This window comes from Xiphophorus hellerii, chromosome 13, assembly GCF_003331165.1.
Source record: "Xiphophorus hellerii strain 12219 chromosome 13, Xiphophorus_hellerii-4.1, whole genome shotgun sequence".
Lineage (NCBI taxonomy): Eukaryota > Metazoa > Chordata > Actinopteri > Cyprinodontiformes > Poeciliidae > Xiphophorus > Xiphophorus hellerii.
In genome coordinates, this window is record NC_045684.1 from 6,198,839 (window position 1) to 6,221,279 (window position 22,441).

A 22,441-nucleotide genomic window follows, 5' to 3' on the forward strand; every position below is an offset into this window, starting at 1 on the left:
TTTGTCCTGCAGAGTAATCCCTTTGTTTCTTGTTCTCCTTCTTTAATCAGAGAAAGAATAATCCTGACACATTTAGAAGTACTAAATCTGTATCTTATTTGTACCTCATCTGGTAGATGATTTGAATAGTTAACAGTTTTGGTGATGAAAAGATTTTGATCATTTTGTGAATGTTGACATTTTCTGAAGTCAGTCATTCTTCTAAAACGTTGCCCAACTCGATATTGGGTCCTAAAGGAAAATTATATTTTAAAGAAAGTAAATACACAAGTTTTTCTAAAAAATGTAAAAAGGTGGATTCATTAATATCTTCTTTCAAATCATACATTCTGTTAGTTTGTGACGGTCTGTGCTGACAGGGTGATGCGAAAAAATATTGACAACAGGTGACTCTAAAATAAAAACATATGCTTTACATAAGAAGAGCGTAATTTACACTTCCTCCTGTCAGTTTAGTACCAGTTTTTTTCTTTACCATCCAAGACCTATTCCTGTGACTGATTATGAATTTTAGTTTTATTGTTCTGTTTAGTGAATAAGTTCCATTTGGTCTTCATTAACAATATTTCCCTTGGGCAAGCGGAAAAAACCCCCAAAAACTTAGAGACACAAATTAATGTTTTTAAAACTGGAAGAGTTCTGATGACAAATTGAGATATTACTAATTAAACATTTTATTTAAAATTAGTTTTTTTTCTTGTATATTTTTTTCCTGTGCATTTTTCAGAATGATAACTTTGGCTAAAATTACAATAACTTCATATACTAACATAAATTCTCAACAAAAATTTAAAGCATGATCATATTCCCTTTGTTAAAAAATCAATTAATTGAACCTTGCACCTGTTAAAATAAAACCTTGGTTATCCCATTAAAATATTATTATCAGTGGCATTTTTGATACATAGACTTTAGCCAAAATACATCATAATCATCTGAATATTGCAGTTTTCATTTATTTTTCATTGCATTTCTATTTGCCATTCTGTCTATCAAGCAACTTAAGTATATCAATTTGACTTTCTTGTGAATGAAGGAAAAGTGTTGTAGTCTACTTTCAGCTAGCTAACCAGCAGTCCACAGCAATACTCAAGAGTGGGGTCACGCTGTGCTACTCTGTGCCCCATACAGCTGAAGAAAATGGCGATATCTCACTGACATCTCATTATAAGGAACCCAGAGTGTAGGAATGGTATGTCGGAACGATATAAATTTTGCTGTTTGTAGCCCAACTGGGTTTCAATTTTAATGCAGAGGGAACATTTCCTTTTACTCTGCCAGAGTGAAGACTGCTGCTGCTGATGTGAAGTGTGCCTCCATAATAACTTGTGCTCAAAACAAATGTTTTTTTTAGACATCAATATTTAGTTCAGTCATCTGGAACATAAAGTATGTAAACACGAACTTTAAAACAGCAGCAAAAATGTTTCATTTGTGTTTTTATCAGTTTTGAGCTTGCATTTAGCAAAATATCTTTATCACATCGAAAGAACTAAGAATTCTAAAAAAGGCTGCATTCTGTGACAAAAAGGGAATAAATATGTTTGGTCTGCAGTATTCCTAAATAGAAATAGTTTGTTTCACTATAGCAGCCATTGGACAGCTCTTGAATTATCTTAAAATATCCCACAATTTGTTTTGGAGTAATTTCAGAGTAATCATGTATTTCTCTGCTTTCCTTCGCTTGCAGGCTCTCCATACCGAGATGAGATCACGCTGGGGATCCTGCAGTTGCAGGAGAGCAACAGGCTGGAGATTCTGAAGAGACGCTGGTGGGAGGGAGGCCAGTGTCCTAAAGAGGAGGACCACCGAGCCAAAGGTTGGTTCAGCAGACCGTTACCTTTTACCACAATGCTAGTATTATCCCACTGTCCGTTTGAACTCTGTGCTAAATTACAACAGCTGTAGTTTGGATGGATAAACAGTTCAGTGTCAGCTTTATGAGACTATATGAATAGAAATGCAATTCATTCACTGTCACCTTAACTTTAATAAAGAGCCAATACATTTTGCATCCAAATAAGAAATCATTTCAAACATGCCATTCTAAATTACTTGAAATGCCACTCCAATTTTTTTAAATGACACTGATCATCAAAAATTCCTGTTCATTTGTCGTCTGTTGACTGATTGATTAATTCCACTGCAGTCACACTTGTACTTTGCTGTGTTATCAAAGCTGTCATTGATTGACAGATCAATGGATTAGTCTTTTATACACAAGATGAAACCAGCCAGGCAACATGATTCAAGGTGCAGTCCCAAACTCGAATAAAGCAGAGACACTCTGCCGTGACAGATGGTGCAGTCATTAAAAATGTGGAACAATTAGCGTTTTAAGTGGTCAGAATGTATCCCAGTTACACCGGAGTCAACACTTTGCAGGAAGATGGATATCACCAGATGTTCTGCAGAGAAATGTGACTGTGTGCTCGTGCAGAGGTTTTCTCGGGGAACTCTTGGAGTTTCAGATATATTTGACAGTTAAATCCATCACAAACAGATGGAGACGGTGTGGAGATGAAAGAGGGGGATTAAACAACATTTATAGCCAGGTTTGAGAGCATGTCTGTTTGGTTTAGATGTTGTTGTTTAAAATTAAAAAAAAGTCATGCTGACTGGGTTAAAAGCCTTTAATTTGCCCTAGTAGTGTCTTCCCCTCAGTTTGTGGTTTGTATGCTCCTCAGCTGACATGGATTTCTATTTTTTTTAATTATCTGAAAACACTCTTTTCCTATATATGGATGACCCTTCATAGGAAATTCACATATTTCTTTTTTAGTAATTGTTAGGTATGTCAAAAAAAATTTCAGTGAGAAATGTTAAAAAAGAAAGGAAAAATATGTTCCCTTTTGGTCTATTTCCCCTCTTACATAAATGAACTCAAATTAAAAGAGGGATTTTTTTAGTAGCTAAAAAGAAAAATGCATTTGTAAAATTTTGATTTTCCATCCATCCATCCATTTTCTAACACCTTTGCTAACGTTCCGGGCGAGAGGCGGGGTCACCCTGGACGGGTCGCCAGTCTGTCGTAGGGCAACACAGAAACAGACAGGACACACAACCATGCATACACACTCTCACACCTAGGGAGAATTTAGAGAAACCAATTAACCTGACAGTCATGTTTTTGGAACAAAAAGTATGATAGGATCTGTTTCTTTCATTTTTCACCCTGTCTTTGCTGTACTTTTCCTGAGATGAAACACAGTATTAAAAAGAATTACCGCCTGCTATTTTATTCATTTACATCTTGCTTGTTGTTTGTCGTTTATCGATTTTACAGACTCAAATTTTCCCCCAGCATCTCAATAAACTAATATTTACTTCTGGCACATCTCGCTGCAACAAGACAACATTGTTCGTCTTCATTGACTTTTTCCCTCTGATTAAGGCTTCAGCAGCCAATCTTAATGGAATCATGAGACCAGCCGCTGAATCGATCAGCAGCTCTGTCAACTGTTTGTGTAGCTTTCTTTATTTCCAAAACAGGAAAACAATGATATCTTGATAATAATCCAAGTGTGTGTTTTCACCCAGATTTGCTGTGCACTCTGGACACAATAGTTTTGACTTGTACTGTAAGTAGACTCACAAATTTTTGCCTTTTATGGACAAAGGGCAAGTCACAATGGCATTAATCAGTCAATTCAATTAGAATTAATTAAGAAATTGATGTTATGGTGATATTGGGTTAAACTGAGGTCAGTTTAAATCAAGCATTGACCTTGGGAGAGATGGAAGCTTGTTTGTGTGTGAAGTCTGACAAAATGAATCCATTAAAGGTCCATTATGAATGATCAGAATGTCGCTTTGTTGATGATCACGCAGAGAGCTGAATGTGTGTGTTGTCCCTCCTGTGTGCTCATAAAGAAAGAAAACAGCTGGCAGGTAAATCCTGCAACAAAAAAAGATCACATTTTCTGACAATCTGTGGAGAGCTTCGGTGAGAGGCTCAAGGATGTGAACTTGGGAAAATAGTAGAATGAGTTTCTAAGAAGTGGTTTCTTTGAAGGGTTTTTTTTTTTATGCACTTTTCGTTTGTGGTTTTGAAGTCAGCCGAACAATTTCAGTAAAGAATTGCTCGCAGTTGCTGTTATCATACTGGGCAATTGCAGGACTTTGTTTTCTTGGTAGCGACGCTAGTTTATAGAGTCTTCTAGTCGCAGGGAAGAAAGAACTGCAATTTCACTTCTTGACCCATTTTGGATGCCACAGTCTGTCTTTGAAAAGCTTTTTACTGCTGTCACAGATTCATTCATAGGTTGAGAGGTACTGATTCTAACATCCATCACCTGCAGTAGGCAAAGAAGGGCATCTAAGGACAGAATTCATCCCCATAGTCAAGTTGAGCAGCCAAAAATGCTGCTGACAGTTCCACAAAAGCTAGTCTTGCTTCACATAAAAAAAACGTAATTAAATCTGAGCACACAAGATAAGATACTGATAGGACTTCAAAATCTGATTAGTTATTCACTGAATATTTATAGATGTTAGTGGTTAGTGTTAGTGAAGATAAAGTCTAATGAGAAATATTGAGTTATTTCCTTTTTTAACATGCTTTTGGCAAACTAGAACTGAAAAAGTAGAAAAATATGGACAAGAAAAGCATAAAGGGAAAAATACCACAATACATTTCTAGCAGGACTAACCAGACTCCCAAAAAGACTGCTTCCAGCAAAGAAGAGCAGTACAATCCCTTCTTTTTGTAGAAGGATTAAAGACACCAAACTTGAATCACTGAGGAGAAAGCAGAGAAAAAAAAGGAACATAAAGCAGCCTTCATACTGTAAAATCTCCTCTGGCAGCTTCTCTCCTGAGTTTTCCACTCAGTTCTTGACATGAACTACATTCAGAAACAGGACCTCACAGCATTTAAACACTGGCTTGTTATCCATATGAGAGAGTCACACATCCCATAGGATGTTCATATTCAGAAGAGAAAAGCTACCCGGAACCACTGGGCCCTATGTGAACAGTGATTGAACACTAAACTTATAACTGTTTGTTTAATTCTTGGTGCCAACAACTACCACCAATGTGCAATTATCATGGTTAGAGCGGTATAACAGAATTGTTCATATTCAGCAGCACTGCAGCGTTTTTCAGCAAATATGGTGGTTTTAAGGTCATGACACAGCATCTCAATCAAACAGAAGTCTAGGCTTTAACTAGGCCTTTCCAAAGTTTTCATTGTAATTTTTTTGGCATTCAGATGTGGTACTGGTGCGCTTTCAATCATTATGCTGCTCCATCACCCAAGTGGGCTTGAGTTTAAGGTATTGAAAAAAATGACATAACTTTTTCCATCAGAAATTTTTCAGTTGCCTGAAGTTCTGCAATTGTTGTTTTTTATTATTTTGTGACCTAATGAATGAGTTCTCAATGTACCACTGTTCCTATTGTGGACTATTACCATCTTTTTTTATATTTTGCATAACGGCTCTTGCTGTGGTTTGATGACGTCACAAAACATTGAATAATCAACTACCTTGTTTCTCAGCTGTTCTTGGTTTCCTTTGGATCAAGGCATAAATCAAAAGTTGTGTTTTGAGATTTTTTTTAAACTTATTTCAAATAATTTTTTGATTGTACAAATGATGTAATAATTAGACCTAAGTGTGGCTCATGAAATTGACCTTTCCAAACTTTCTGTTTTAATTTGGTTTAGTTTGGGTCATCTTCATCTGATCAAAAACAAAATAAAAAAAGTTATTCACAGTGATCCCCTTGTTTTTGTGTTTTTTAGGTCTCGGCATGGAGAATATTGGCGGGATCTTTGTAGTTCTGATTTGTGGCCTCATCGTAGCTGTGTTTGTGGCCATCATGGAGTTTGTGTGGTCAACTCGCCGCACCGCTGAGACAGGCGAGGTAAAACTGCATCCTCATCTTCCTCTTGCATTGTCCTCCTACTGCACCATTCCTGAGCTTTGAGCAGTTTCTGCACCATATCCACAAAAACACTTCATAACTTTGCAAAGAAAAACTATATATAAATTTGTGATGTTAATTTGTCATCTGGCTTCTAATAAAAGGGTTATAAAAACATCAAAGCAGTCTGAAGTCTTTATTTCATTTGTTGTATTTTCAGTTCATTTAAGCTTTAGTAAATGTTTAGGGCTGTTTTGTGCAAACAAGGACGTTAAATCAAATGAAAACAGTCAAAAAGTCATAAGTTTACAGCTTTGGAAGTGAACAGGAAGATTCAAGTCTGGTCAATATAGAGCAAAGCTGGGGAGCACTGATAAACTTCTGTTCTCTTGCACTGAAAGGAAAGCATAAACATGTCTGTCCTCATTCTCAGTCATTCTATTTAAAAAAAACCATCGAACTCAAAATGGCAGCCTTTGTTCACAAACAGCCATCCTTTTACTACAGACTCAAACTCCACTTCTAAAAATATATTCTATGACCCTTTACACAGTCACAAACACAGAAGCACATGGGTACAAAAAGATACAAGCTACACTTTTGCAGCAAGGAAGATATGAGAAAATAAAGTAATTGTTACGTTATAGAATGAAGAGTAACTGTCAGGATTAGGACCTTTTGTCACCAATCCTTATCCTACTCTGATGAGAACATGCTTCTGCCAATACAGAGTCCGTTAGATCGGTTAGATCTGGAGTCAGGTGAGCAATGGCAGACAAGAAGTCGTGTCATGTTGGACTCAAATGTAGCTTAATTGCATGGTCAAAATTATTGGGACCAAACCACATCACAATGAGGTGTTCCATAGCACAAATCAACCATACATCTCACCACCAACTCAGAGACCTTAATGAATGTTCAATATAAAGCTAATATATCCTCATTGCAATATCTGCAGTACCAATATTACAAAGGACTTTTTGGAGTGCAATAATTGTTGGCTAATATATTCCAAGTGTAACAGATATGAATTTCACATGTAACACTAGAGTGATGGAGGCACAGATAAGAAGGAAAAAAATAAGCATATATATCACAGCTGATGTCGTCAGTGCAATATTTATTAATATTATCACAGTCACAGGTTTTCTAATATCATGCAGCTCTGCATGTCCAACCAAATTAAATATGTTCCATAGATTTGCCTTCTGCTTTTCTTCAAATAAAATAAAAAATAATTTCATGAATGTACTGTTCCTTGGGTTGCATATTACCTGAATTTTATTATGTAGGTAATGTCTATGTAAATGGCAGCGCAACAGGCTGCCTTTTAATTCAAGTTGTGCCTTTACTATTTGCATATGCTCAAACAAATCCTTAGAATAAAATTAACTGGGAAGGCAGAGCCAAGCTGTGCCTACCTGAGCTGTGACACGAAGGACGACCATGTTTTTGTTCGCTTCCACAGTCAGCTCTCTGCCTGACCAGAAGAGAGGGGTGATTAGTTACATTGTGTAACATGTTTAACTCTTCAGTTTCCTAGCCATCATTTTAATTAAAGCAATTTAATTACAAATTATGCCTGTAGTTCATTTTCAAAAGCTGACCACTTGAAGACATTCAGTATTTTTTTACGTCTCCATGCAACTCACAATTGCACAACTTGGAGGATAACATTAGCGTACTTTAGTAGTCATTGAAACAGAGTACAGTTATATTTTAAAGTTTTGAGTAAAAAAAAAGTGACCCAAAAATATGACAAGAAAAATCCAAAACATGATTTGAGACAAAGTCATATTTATATTCTGCTGTCATTGACTTGTTTGTCCTCTGAGGACAGGGTTTGTTGTTTGTTTTCTATTTTCTTGTATTTATCTGTTATTGATTTGACTCTCTCCTTTGGATGTTTTTAGTGTTCAGAGATAGCACTGGTTGGATGTGGATTCACAGGAAGCTGCACACAGACATGCACTGATAAAAAATACTGTTAATGGTGCTTTCTTGCTTTTTCTATGTTTAAATATGCTTTTTTTAAAAAAAAAAAAAACAACTTCTGACTTTGTATATTTTTAGGACACAGTCTGAGGATGTTGATACATCACAAATTAGTTTCTAATTGAATATTTATGTTTTGTTCTTGAAATAACATTTTAGAAATAAAACACATGATTTTCTTAATTGTATCAATAATATGAGCTCTGTCTCCATGATGTATTAAATGTAAAAGTAACATTTTAGGCCATAGTCAATTCAAGTAAAAAAGAAGATACTGTGCAGATGGAGCTAGAATGTTTAAGATTCATTTATTGTTCTGTGGCAATCAGAAAAAAGATGTTCGTACTGCAGTTTCTTAGCTTTTTGGGGAGGTGTAGCGCTTCTTCTCGTTTTTTTCATCTTTTCTTATCTTCCTTTTGTCTCTCAGGTCTCTGTTTGTCAGGAGATGTTGACAGAGTTTCGAAATGCAGTTTCTTGTAAGAAAAGTTCCCGGGCTCGTCGGCGCCGCCCCCTGAGCAGTGCTGGGGGTGGAGTTCTGCGTCATCCCTCCCGACTAGCTCTAGCAGGCCCTAGGCCAATTCGGCTAGTCCGAGAGATGCGACTCAGCAATGGGAAACTCTACAGTGGCACTGGACCCCTGACTGGGGGTTTGGCTGGGCTGGGGGCAGGTATGGCAACAGGACCTGATTTGGGCCCAGGGCCACAGAGGCTCTTGGACGATCCATTAGGCGTCAACTCCTCCTCTAGTAACCCTCCTCCACCTCCCCCTATGCCAGCCTTTGAGGCTCCGCCCGCCCCGCCACGCAGCTTCCTGCAGAGCTGCAGCCATGTCCGCATCTGCCAGGAGTGCCGGCGGATCCAAAGTCTGCGGCCAGTCACACTCACCCCTCCTCCGCCTCCTCCACCTTCTTCCTCCTCTTCTGCCTCGTCCTGCTCCCGTATCCCTCCTTCGCTGGCGATGTCGGGACATCACCATCGCCATAATCCCCACCACCACCTCCACTACCACCACGGATCCATGTCATTACCCCGCCTCCCTCCTCCTCCTCCCCCAATCTCAACAGACAGAGCCGACAGTGATGGGGGAACAGCGAGCCCACTACGGGCGACAAACAGACCCGCACCTCCACCCAGGCCGCCACCTGCCAAAGGACCAACATACCCACCAACGGACTTACTTGGGGGACACAATTGTGCTTAAAAACATTGAGTAAAGACTCAAAAGATACATTTTAAAACATTCAAACTTTTCCTTTGGCCCTAGCAACACAGCTGTACCTGTCCAAACTCCTGAGGAAGAGAAGAGAAGAAACTATTTGGACCCATTTGTAAGTTGGATCCCTCAAAGTGGAGCCTTTGGCTCAGTTCATACTACATCCTTTACTGAGTGATGATTGATTCTAAGCCCTCTAACCTGGCAGCGGAGAGGATTAAATAAATTGAACTCTGGAATTTGCAACTTGAAGCAGTTGCACGAATAGGCAGAGAATTAGCGAACAACTTCAGATTCAGTCCACCATCTCTTACCTCGCAAATCCTCCCACTGCAAGAATAGACGACTTTGAGACACAAACAGGTAGAGGTCACCGTTGTTTTTGTTTTGTTTGTTTTTTTCTTTATTTTCATTTCAATACTGAAGTAGGTGTTTGTGTAAGAGGATACCTTCCCGCAGACAAGTGGTAGCAGAGCAGTTGTACAGTAATCATGGTCTTCTGTCACACTTTTGGACGTTTGTGGAAGGAGGATGTAGCTTTTTCCCCATTCTGTTTTTGCTGTTTGTAAAGATTCCTGCTGGCTGGTGCTGTGATCCACAGAGCAGATAAACAAAAAAGTAATTACTTGCCTAAAGTGTACAAAACTGTGCTGAGGTAGTTCTTGTGTTGCATAGAAAATGTATCAAGTCAGAAAAATGCACTGTGAGGCATCTGAAGGTAAAGGGCTGAGAAGCAACAAGAGTTCATTATTTTTATAAAGAAAACAACAAAAAACAAAGAAAAAAAGTTTGAAATCTTTGAGATGTCATGTTACACAACTTCAAGATGTGACAACCAGTTGCATAGCAATGTTTTTAGGTAAAAAAACAAAGGTATTTTTAGCATTGTTTGGGGAGAAGAACATCACTTAAGGCCTTTGCACACCATGTCTCAGTTCTTCAGTTTATGTCAGCAGAGTAATCATGCACATGAATGTCTAAAATTAAATCAGAAAAACTGTCTGATGTGCATCAACCATTCAGATATAAAGAACATGTAACTGTTTATAGAAGTGTGTGGTCTTCTTTTAGATGTGCTGATCCAGTATTATCAGCAGCATGCATGAATCGATCGTGAAATGGTCACATTTGTTTTTTCAGCTGAAGTCTTCTTCATGCTTGGTTGGATGGACCAGCTTTTTACTTATTTTTCTACTGTAAACGACAACAAAACCGCCTTGACAATATAGCATTTCTATTCTGCCTTGTATTGTAAAATTTCCACAAAGGTTTGATTAATTAAACCCTTGGGACAACATTTGCTAGCTTTTGGCACTTTCAAATTTGTTAGATGATGGATTAAGACAATATAATATGTGTAGACTTGTGCAAAGGCCTTTTGGTTTGTAGTTTTTAATTTAGCATATAAGGCTATTTCTATTATCGAATGACACTGATGTCACAAAATGGATGAGCAGGTGAATTTAACATACACCTCAAGATGTCACTTTAACATATATTTTTATACACATTAGGTTAATGTAAAATTCAGATGTATAAAATTTATACTGAGTCAAGTTAGCAGTCTGAAACTCTTTCTTAGCATGCTAGGCTAAGTGAGGCTAACAGGAATGGAAAACTAATTTCAAGCAGTAAGCTTCCAGTAAGCAGTCAAATGGGGATAAAAAGTGAAAGGATCCAGATCTTATTTTAGAAAATTATCTTTCATCCAGCCAAAAAATATCAGTTTTCTATAATTTTATGTGAAACCAAGCTGCTTAATTAGGTAAATAGCAGGGTTATTTCCACAACGTTAGCCATAGCTTAAAGCTAGCTAGAATGTTCCTCTAAATACAAAACCTTCAACCAGACTTAGCAATTTTTTTAATAAGGATGATTAAGTGGCCACAATTGGAATACAAAATATATTATTCAAGTGCATTAAAACTGGAAAATATTGTTTCAGATAATAATCAGAATAACAAGATTTGTACCAATTGAAATTTTTATCCCCTAATACTGATCCAAGTAATTTAAGATCAGTATATCGGCAAAAACCGATATGTATCGATATATCACCCTACAGCTTAAATGTCCAATGAAATGCATTAGATTCATGGTGTAACTGTGTCTCACCAATGAGAATTTAGATGCTATAATATTTCCTATTTGTCTTTCTTTTACTGTAGGATAACTCTTGTATGTTTCCTCTCTCTGGTTATGACTTGGTAACTCAGCTCATAAAACATTCTTGTGTCATTTCAGTAATTCTTGTGCAGACAAACCTTACAGAGAAAGTTCTTCTGCTTCTTAAACTTGGACTTGTTCTTTGATCGTTGTCAGATCTAATAGCTAAATGGAGATGCATCTGAACACAAAGTGCGGAGCGGGTCATATGACAGAAATGGGAACTGCTTGTAGTTTATCTTTCACTCTGAGTATCACTGTTAAGGGGGAAACAGTTCAATTATGTACTTGGCATGCAATGCAGTTTTGCAATGCATGCCTGTACAGGTTTGTCGTGTGTTTTTGCACATATCAATCAAGATTAAACCACAAAACTTACAGTAATGAAATGCCTCGACGTGGATGCCCTCGAGGAACGCAAGTTGATCCTCCGGTCTTATCGAGTGTTTTTTGTTTGACTGCACATAAAATGTTCATGTTACTAAACTAACCAATTCGTATTGGTAAGTTTAGTAAATGTTTTAAGGTGTAGATGTGACCAAGCTAATGCAGCTTTGTTACGATTTAAATTTCTAATGCCATATTTTTTTGTTTGTTTGTCTGTTTTATGGATGAAGAAAATTAAAACACTGAAAACTGTGATCTTTCAAATGATGTTCAATTATAAAAACCACTGAATTGTTGTGTGCTTTCGCTACTTTAATGCTGTCTATTTACAGTGCAGGATATGTGGATTCAATATTCACTGAATTGTTTTAGTTTTTGTAGAGCATATCTAAGATATTCAAAAGAAATGGCAGCTTGGGAAGAAGAAAAGCCCGACTGCAATGATACTTGACATACCATTGGCTGGTGTTTGCAAAGCAACAATCTAGGACTGTCATCTTCCTTTGGCGTTGATTTTCTTTGCTGCTGTTCCCCTAAGAGTGAAGATAAGAAAGACCATGGATGTTAAGTTGTCCAGTATCATGAGAGTAGTAAGGTATTTGTTGTTTAAACTATTAAATGAGGCATTTATAAGCATTTAGCGGGGATCTCAAGTACTTGCAAATTTCAGCTTTTGCTAAGCAGGTATGGTCCCAAACCCCAGCAAATACCGAGGATGCACTGTAATGTTTAGGGATTTTTATTTCTTAATGTTGCAGTAAATTTTGCAAACCTAATAAAAAATCCAAAGTTGTGTTAATTAAAACTATACGGACCCTTTTACCTCTGATAAAGATGCTTGAAAAAGAAATTTACTGAACATACAGATAGTGAAGAACTACCTCAGTGCAGTTCCATCTGGTTTAGGTCAGTTTATTCAGTTTATGCTGATTTTAGGCTGTTTTTGTGGCTCAAAGAAGCTTGGAAACTTTGTACTGTACACACACCTAAGAACACACATGCAGAAACATATTTGACTGTAAACTTGGTGGCCAAACCGAAGGAAAACAACACACTAAATTTGTGATTGTATTTTCATTGTGTCCAATTGGAGTGTTACTTGCAATATTATTATATTTTTTTATATAATGGAAATTTTTCTTGCAAGATTAATTTATAATCAAATTCCCCGACCCTGGATCATCATAAACATGTTGGTTATGAAGAGCAGTTCCACATGTAAAGGCTTGTGTTACTGTGATTAGAGAAAAATGAAACATTGTTTTGAAGAGCAGTGCCTGTACATTTTTATTCATTTTGTGATTTTATTTTACTTTTTCATATAAACTGTAATATCGAGGCAGCAGCAAATGTGGAGAATGTTGATGAAAACCTAAATGTCACTGACTAATTAAGGTATGTTCACGCTGGGGTGTGTATGGGTGTGTAAGACTGTGTGCTTGGCTATCTTTGTGAGAACTAAGGTGAGTTCAGGCGTTGAAAGTTTCAGATCCAGGTCTGAATGGGGCTGAAGTCATTGGCATGTCCTCACAAACTCATCTATCCATGTGTGAACATTGTTCTGTTGCACATTTGACTATGTTTGGTTTTTGTTTTTGTTTTCCTCCCTCAGATTTGTACCAGCAGATTTCAGCTGTTCACACCAGAACAGGGATGACAGAAGGACACTATTCTGATGATTCTGATGTTATCATGATTATTATCAATATTGATGTGTGGGGTGACTCTAGGAGGGGTTCCTCCCTCTGGTGTTCAATATATAGAAACATATTTGGAATAAAAAAAAACTTTTAAAAAGTCATTGTATTGAAAATGCGCTTGACTACGATGTTTTTATTTTTTAGTTAGTAGTTGTTTACTGTTTCACTTTATTGATCTCTTACATCACTGTGGAATAATTTAACCAGCTCTTTAAAGGTTTGTGAGCTTTTGTTGCTACACAGTTCTTTTAAGGTTCTGCTACATGTTTTTTTTACTTTGACTAGACCACCTCAAAACCTTGGTTCTTTTCTTTTTCAACCATTCTGCTCAGGATTAGCTGTTTGGGACTATTGTCCCGTTAATTAACCATTTTCTCAAAGGGATTAGCTGTCAGTCAAATATCTTCACATCTGATTTTAGATTGTTATATAACTGAAGTTGATTCTGACTGGAAGACCTTGATAGCTTGGCAGCTAGCTTGGATGTTTTGATTTGCTGCGGTATTACGAAGCTGTGCAGAACTAGATGAACATCTCAGGCTTGCTCTAGAAGTTTTGTGATTCATTTTCTATGTTTCAAGAGAGCAAAAAAAAGCTGAAAGTTTATTTTTCAGCTGTTTTGAACAGGTATATAAACTGAATTATTTTTGCTTTTATAAAAGTGGTCAGACCTGCTGCTAATCAGTTATTTCTGTGCATTTTCATTTTGCTGCTATATTTTTATTGATTTAGAAGAACAAAAATGCAGACATGAACTCAGAGAGCTCAGTGAAGGAGGATGATGACAGAAAACTGACAGAATGTAATTTGGATACAGGTGAGCTAATCAGTGGCATTTGGAACAGCTGCAGAAGAACAAAAACACGGGAAATTACAATATTTAATTTAGAGGAGAAAAAAGTAGATAAAATCAAGCAACAAATTGGGGAACCTAAGAGAATAAACACAGAAACAGAAAGAACAACAATAAAGAAGAAAGAAAACCTAAATAAATTATCTGGTATAACAACACTTTTTATCAAACAGAAATAAAAAGCATTTAATTTTATAATCAATAATGCTGTTTTTCACAAACCAAACCCTAAAAGACTAAGATTTACATGAACATGACAGTAAAATTGGCTATGCTGTTTCAATAAGGCTCATTTTGCAGGTTGAAAGTACCTTTTAAGATTAACAACCTTTAAAGAATTCTTTAAAGATTAACAACCTTTAAAGAAAAATGTCAAGTTTTAACCAGACATTTTATTAGTCTGGTTAAAACTTGTTTTCAATAAATTAAATGCTTTTATTTGCTTGAAAAGGAAATGCATCATAAAGAAAGGCTTTAAACACCACTCTGTGTGTAATTAATCTATATAATATGCTTCACTTAGTGAATTGAGTTACTAAACAAATAAACTTGCCAATAATATTCTAATTTATTGAGACGCATATACAAGCTGGCAGCACCTGGCTGCTACTTTACTCAAAATCTATGGATGCAGAAAGCGTGTACTCAGTTTGTTCATCTTCTGCACCGACTGCTATGTAAACTTTTTCATAGCAGTCGATGTAAATTAGTTAAAATAGAAAAGATCCGCAAATAGATATTTCACACAAACTATAATTTCACAGATCGTGGGTTTGTTTGACCTCTGTGTCTGGTTTGTCGTCCAACTTGCTCCTAGTTTATATTATGCAAATTCTGTGCAGCTGCACCAATTTTTTCAGTAAACATGAAAACCTAGTGCCAGAATGTACCTTACATTCTGGCACTAGGTTGTAAGGTGAATTCTGGGTTTATTAGCAAACATGCAGGCTTTAATGCACACTGGAAATATTTTATGTTTTTAGATTTAACCACTTAGTTTAAAATCAGATCATTCTAAGGATTTTCTGGCAGTTATTCAAACTTTATTTTCCTCTCAGATGGATTTTGGGTGTCAACAAACACAAACTGGGCTAATATAAATATTATATTGTAAAATATACAGAAAGAGAAAAGGGTTGATAACAAAAGGCAAAGTATAGGAACAGTACAGGAAAAAAGCAAAAAAAAACAGCAACACATGGAGTTAAAAACCTTAAAATCTGTGTTTATTTCAGAGCAAGCAGAGCTGGTCCAAACTGACTGTGATGTTACAAATTCTGCTTAGGCAAGAAGATCAGAAAGGGAAATCTGCACTCTGTATTCTGTAAATGGAAGTTAAAAATCAAAAACATGAAACAACATCTGAAACGCCCCAGGATATATTTAGAAATTTCCTTCAAAAAAGGGATGAAGAGCATCTACAAATTGCCTAAAACTGACTTTTGGAATTTTAAGAAGATTTCAGTAGAACTTATTTAGCTAAAGTTCACAACACGCGACATCTCAAGGCACTTTCTTTGTTAGAATCAGAATCCGTCTGTACTAGAAAGCCTGAAGGTAGAAAAGAAAAAAATCTGCAAAAAGAAATTAATCAATAATTTAAATTCAACGCCAGCCTTAAAAATGACGTCATACCTTTGATGTTACTGGGGGTATTTAAAAAAAATAATCCTTCCACCTAAATCTTTCCACATGTTGATTTTAAATTTATATTTTAAAAAATCCACAATACTTTTTATCATGAGTTTAGCGATCATTGACCAAAAAAGAAAGAAAACATTATTTATTTACAAAACAAAATCAATTGCTCGTACTTAGCGTTAATAGCAAAAAGCCGCCAGCAGAGGGCAGTGCAGATCAACAAAAAATCAACCAGTAGGAACAAAATTGAATCCACTAAGATTCCGAATAAATGGAGCAAATGAAACAACATCTGAAAGGTCCCGTAATTGACTAAGAGGACAAAAGATATTATTGATTCTTGCTAAAGGAAAACTGATACCTGAATGACATCAGGATCTCCCTGTAGCTATATGGCAAACCCATTTTCCAGCTCATAACATGTTAAAAGTGGTTCAACTGAGGAAAACAACTTTGTTCTGATTAGAAGAAGCCATCTGATTTCTTCTCTGATCATTAGCATACATAGGGTTGCAGACGAGGCTGGCCTTTTAAATAGTAGGACTAAAAATGTTTCTTTTTGACTATTTTTCCCATGTTTGTTGTAATCAAATCAGTACAAAATAATTGATGTCAAAAACTAACTAACTAGCTAGCAAACTAACTAACTAGTATGCATAGAGAGTGAACAGTTTTTTATCAAATTGATCTGTTGCTTCCTTTGATCAGCACAACCACATGGTTACAGTTTCAGGTTTTGCAGCACTTAACTGAGCTGTTTAGACAGTGGCGCCTGGCAGCAGCCAATAAAAATATTAGGTGAGATAACTCAGAATGAAACATAACACTAAGATGTAGAATATTACAAAATATTTGGACACTGTTGCAATTACCCAATAAAAATGTTTAGACAAGTTGATGAAGCCACTCAAGGAAATTCATCACTGCATGAATGACAGAAATAGCAGCATGGTAAGAATGAATCAGTGGTTTTATTATATAATTCAGCCAAAATAGCACAGAATTAAAAACTCTTTTTCTGTCATTTAGCTAAGAAAAAGAAATGAAGAAATAAAATCAAATAAGTTTTTTTCTCTTTATAATTACTTATATTTCTCACCTGTTTTCTGTTCTAAAATGATAAATTTATGCAAACAGATGTAGATCACTTTCTGTAATTCAGGAGAAGATGCTAAGTAAAACACAGGCTGCCTAATCAGTCCTTTTTGCAGTTGACAAGTTAAAGAATAAGGGAAGTTATAATGCAATTTTCTGGATTATTTTGCTAATTTTTATTTCAAATTCCAATAAATTACTCAGTTTCTAAAACTAATAAGAACAAATAAAAATGGATAGTAACGTAAACATATATTTAAAGTGGCCTTTACATTTTTTAAAGGAGTTTTGTTAATCATGTAATCTTCTTGGGAGTTGTGATTTTACTGGACTCACTGCCTTAAAGTTGATCACGCTGCTCCTTCACACATCATGCATGAAGCTTTTTCCAGAAACACAGACCTTACTTTTTTCTAACTATGTTAGCAGGTTTACATCAGAAACGTCTGGAGGAGTCACTGAAGATATTTTCTGACTCATTTACTTCCCTATCTTTGTTTTCGTTGAAGTTGATGTCATTGTAGGACTTCTCTGGTCAGCTTGGTTAGCAGTGCGTCAGCTTTGCGCTAAATCCTTTTACCTCTGAACACGTTGCCCTTCCTAAGAACCAAAGACAACAACATTCTTTCTCTTTGAGCAGTTTTAACCACAAACACCCGAAACAGAACTAATCAACAAAAACCGAAGATGTCACAAAAAAGAAAATAACTGCTTACTGTGTTTTAAATATTCAATTTTGGCTACCATGAAGATTTTTCATTTTTCTAACATTCTTCAGTGATTAGCTGGCTGCTTTTCATTCACTCTGCACTTCAGCTCACTTCCATAAGACATGTATTATTCATCGCACTAGAGAAACACTTTTTGGTCCAGAAAAGTCTCCCTTATACCGTTGGCTATTTGTATTCATATAGTTTGACTTTACTGAACCAATTATATCGTGTTTCTGCAAGATATTTAGCGAAAAATAATTACATTCCAGTTTCTCTTTAACCATCCAACCACCTGCCAGCCATTTAGCATTTTAGTGAGTGGAAATTACACCAGCAGGTGAGGGGCCTCACGTTTCTCACTCCACAGAAGCTGATTTATAGCAATTTATTTACTAAGTTGATTACATCGTGGTGGAACTAGATTTTATGATAAAATAGCTTATGTGTGTAAACCTGATTGGCATATAAAGCTAATTTTTGGCTGAGTAAATTGACAAAGCAGTGACATTTAGTTAGTAGAACTTTAATATTTTATACTTTTTTGTATTTTAGTAGTTATTTATCAGTGTACTGCTGATTTACTTGTTTTTGTCACCTTCAATCAGCTCATGGAGAAAAGTTGCAACAACTTTTCAAAGTTTGATCCTCGTCTCCCCGTCATTTTAATTACCGCTAGCCTGTCTCCATGGCAACTCATTGCCACCTGATACTCACTGCTCACCTGTACCCACTCACTCAATTACTTCGCCTTGCATATATTTGCTCCTTGATTGTTACTATTTATGGAGAGATCCTCCCTTCATCCATTCCCAGAAACCAAGCCTCGTCTTTATTTTAAGCACATTTTTTGATTATGTGTTTCAGAAGCAGAACTAGTTGTTTTTTATGCTTTTTATCCATCTTTTTGTTTTTTCTTTCATAATTGTTGTCTTCAAAACAATCAAATTTAAGGGGAAGAACTTACTTGCACTTTAAGTGTATTTGTAGGAAAAATCTGGTGACTAAAATTCCCCGACTGCGGTGTGTAAATAAACCAATAAACTATATCATTGTTTTTGTGCAGCTGCTGCAAAGGCCTAGTCTCTTAGTTTATTTAAGTGAGTGTGAAAATGTGTGATTACAAATTTCTATAATTCCCCTCTAAATGGCTTAACTAATGTGCTGTGACACACTCAAATGCCAGTTTTATTATTCATTTTGTGTACGCCCAATTCTGACCCATTTTTTGTGAGTTTTGCAAAGAACAGCCTCAGTTTCCTGTTTCTAACTGACAGGAGTGCCACCTATTGTGGTTTTCTGCTGCTGAGGTCCATCTACTTTGTGGTTTGATGCATTGTGAAATTAGAGATGGCGTTGTGCACACTGCAGTTGTAACCAGTGGTTATTTGAGTCACAGTTGCTTTCCTGCACCTCAAACCAGTTTGCCCAGTTTGCTCCTCTGACATAAACAAGGCATTTGCTCTTTTTCTGCCCATTCTCTGTAAACTCATTAAATGACTTGGCGTGAAAATTCAAGCATATTAACAGTGTCTAGTATTCTAATCAACAACGCCACGTTCAGTGTAACGTAATTCTCTTTTTCCTCTTTTCTGTTGCTCTATTTAAACTTCAGCCGGTCATCTTTACCTTTAACCTCAACCAACAAAAACTTGTCTATCAGCCCAGTCAGTTGCTTTAATAGATTTTTTCCAATTTTAATAATCAATATCGGTCTGAATTTAATACTGAATGTTATCCACGTCAATATGAAAGCTATGAAAGCTATTTGACCAAACAAATATGAAGAGTTCATGTCTGTTAGGTCCTGTGAAGAATAAACTCACTTGAAGAAATCCAAAACCTTCAAATGGACTTTATTCATATTTTTCTCATAGATTCACGTATTTTTACATGATCTGCTCTGTAGAAGACATAAAAAAATATTGTTTTATAATTACATATTTTGTCCAAAATAATGATTTCCAAGCCTAAACAGTAAAAAAAAACAACACATAAGCATCATAGTAAGAAATGTCATAATGTGACCATATTTTTGCCATTTTGTGAATTTTAGTGGAAGTTGCATGTTATCCAATAAGTTCTTGAAATGTACAATGAATGAATTTTAGGAAGTCAGTGTGTTGCAACATTCCAGGAAATGTTTGATTTCTCTGTTCCACATTAGGCAGCTGTCATGACTGTCTTCTTACCAGCAAAAGAAAACTTGCTGGATGAGAAAACATCAGTTTTGAAGAGCTCCCCTGCAACCCTGATGTTTGACTAAAACTAATAATTATGGTGGTTTATGGCGATTTCCTATGAAAATAAAGTGACTTGGCTAAATAAGGAAGTTGCTTAGTTTTTATAGAGCTGGAACATATTTACTCTGCAGTTTCTATTCTGCACTAATTGCTGTGCGTGTTGAAGAACATTTCTTCAAATTCCTTGCAGCACGTTTTTCTCCTCTGACACAGAAGCTGACATTCGCATCAAAAAGGTGAATCACACCACAAATATGCCCGGGAATCGCACAGTTTTTTTCCACTTAATCCTTCAGTAAGCTCCTAAATCAGACACCCTGGCTCCTTTAAAGTCTTAACAGTTAGTGTTTGTCATTTTCTCTCGGTCCTGAAACCTTCAGCTACTTCACTCGAAGAGAATACATTCAAACAAATCAGCATTTGTTTCCGTTGCAGATCTTTGACTAATGTGATTGTGACTTCTTGGCTGACATGTCCAGACAAATCACTTGGATTATGCCAGTAATTGCACACCCTGCAGATTACATGAATTTCCACAATTCTTCTCTTTATCTCTTAAACACGGTGTTTGAATCTGATTTTGTTGGAACACGCAAAGATTTAGGAATTCCTCAGACCCTGACTTACAGGAAACCCGATTAAAAGAAAAATGAAACTGACTGTCAAAATGAGGGAGGGGTTTGGGGACACTATGTATTCCATGTTAGGCAAACAATAAAAACCTGTCACTAACTAATAAAATACAGCTAAACTAAAAATAAAACTCAGCAATGTCACTTTTTCCTCAATAATAATCCTTAATAACCCTGCACATATAGTTTTTATACTGCTTCTTGTTGTTGTTTTGATAAAACTCTGTTTATCTGCACCATAGCAACAGTGGCCTATTGTACATCATAGAAATTGTTTTATTGGGTATTTTTGTATTTTATTTCCTGTCATGTTTGGATCCATAAATATAAATGTCTTATCATAACTGCTTTAAACAATATGCCTAGGAGTTCTGATTGAGCTAACAGAATTTCTATTGTAAAAAAGATTTTAGTTTAAATTCAAAGTAATGTAGCTTACATATGAAATGTTCACCAGGTCAACTTGGCAACCAATTCCTGAAATGGAAATGGAGGAAAATCCCATACAGGGTTATTGTCCTTGGAGAGCTCTGTAGTTTATTTAACTCTTAATTTGCCTCACACATGTTGAAGCTGCAGTTGAGACCAAATGTTTTCAGACACAATAAAATTGTTACCATCTTGCATCAAATTAGACTAAACCTTTTCTGCTTTTGGTTAGTTAGATTTAGCAACAATATTTCTGTCTGCTGGTTGTCACAATTTTGAGGAAAATGTTCTTGGGGGATAATATTTTATTCAAATTCAGGAGTTAAATGAGCTCTTTCTTCTGGCTAATTTACAAGATAAGTTGAATTAAGTTAAATGGATTATAACTGCAGGCATGGATGTATTTTAAAAAGGCATCTCGAAGTCACTGCCTTCATGTGCGACATCATTGAAAAATGAGCAGCAGACAAACTGGACATATTGCACCAGTATCTTTCAGCAGGAGTTTCATTTCAGCAAACTATTGTAAGAAGCTTCTAGAAGGAACGACAATGTGTTTCGCTCAGGCCATTCAGTATAAAACGAAATTCTACCAAAACTAAGGAGATTTACGTAAACTCCTTGAATTTGAAGAAAGTTAAAAACTACTGTGGAAATTTGCAAATGGGGAAAAAATATCTATTTCTAACTGACCTACACATGAAACCATTAGTGTGATTTAATGTCAAAGTGAGAGGAAACAGGTCCTGTGCCGATTACTATTTTGTATATAAATATCTAGTTTGAGCTGTATACAGAAAGTGTTTCACTCCTATGACTCTATTAGCAGCTGCTGAGTTTTTTGTTGTTTTTTTTCCTGGAGGGACTTTCAGACCAAACAGTTCTTTGTGTTTCCCCCTAAAACCTAGTCAAGCATAGTACTTCACCTATTTGCATTTGCCCTACAGATATGAAAACAGAGGTGAAGTCCACCAGCCCATGAAGCAGAGTGAAAGAGAAAACTCATTTTGCCTAAAATGCAATACAATCCGGAGTTCCAGTTTGTAGCCAGTATGTTCCATAGAGCGTGACTCCTTAAAGACATTCATGTTTACGTAACAGATGCTAAATTCGGTCGAAAGGGGAAATTACACAAGTTTCCTGATTAAATGGTTTCATTTGTAACAGAGTTGTGACCGTCTGAAAGGTCACAGTTTTAAATTCAAAGATTTCCAACTCATGACGTCTCAGTGGCACTACTACTTTTAAAAGGGGAAGGATGTTACAAAAATAACCCTCTGTAAAGGTTCCCCTTTTTCTTTTAGTTCATATAATCATATCTACACACTTAGATCTGGATTTTCAGGAAGATTTCCAAGATGACAAAGCTTTATTTACGCCCTAAGAAGGTCAATATGTTTGATTTAAAGCTGAGCCCACATGAAAGCAGGTGCACAAGTTGGACGTCACATCAACCTGACAGACTTTCCAATCTGATGAAGACAACTCTAGAATGTGTAAATATAC

The 22,441-nt window shown here is 36.2% G+C and overlaps 1 protein-coding gene across 2 annotated transcripts in view; it reads left to right on the forward strand.

Moving 5' to 3' along the window:
• The window catches only part of LOC116731683 (glutamate receptor ionotropic, kainate 5-like), a 207,830-nt gene extending 194,383 nt beyond the window's left edge, over positions 1–13,447 (forward strand). Inside the window, exons 19-21 of one of the 2 annotated variants that reach the window (XM_032581498.1) lie at positions 1,691–1,819; positions 5,750–5,871; positions 8,294–9,067. In XM_032581498.1, coding sequence (XP_032437389.1) covers positions 1,691–1,819; positions 5,750–5,871; positions 8,294–9,067 — 1,025 coding nt within the window. Of the gene's footprint in view, positions 1–1,690; positions 1,820–5,749; positions 5,872–8,293 lie in introns of both variants that reach the window. The other variant, XM_032581499.1, reaches the window with a different exon arrangement.
• The last annotated feature ends 8,994 nt before the right edge of the window (positions 13,448–22,441 follow it).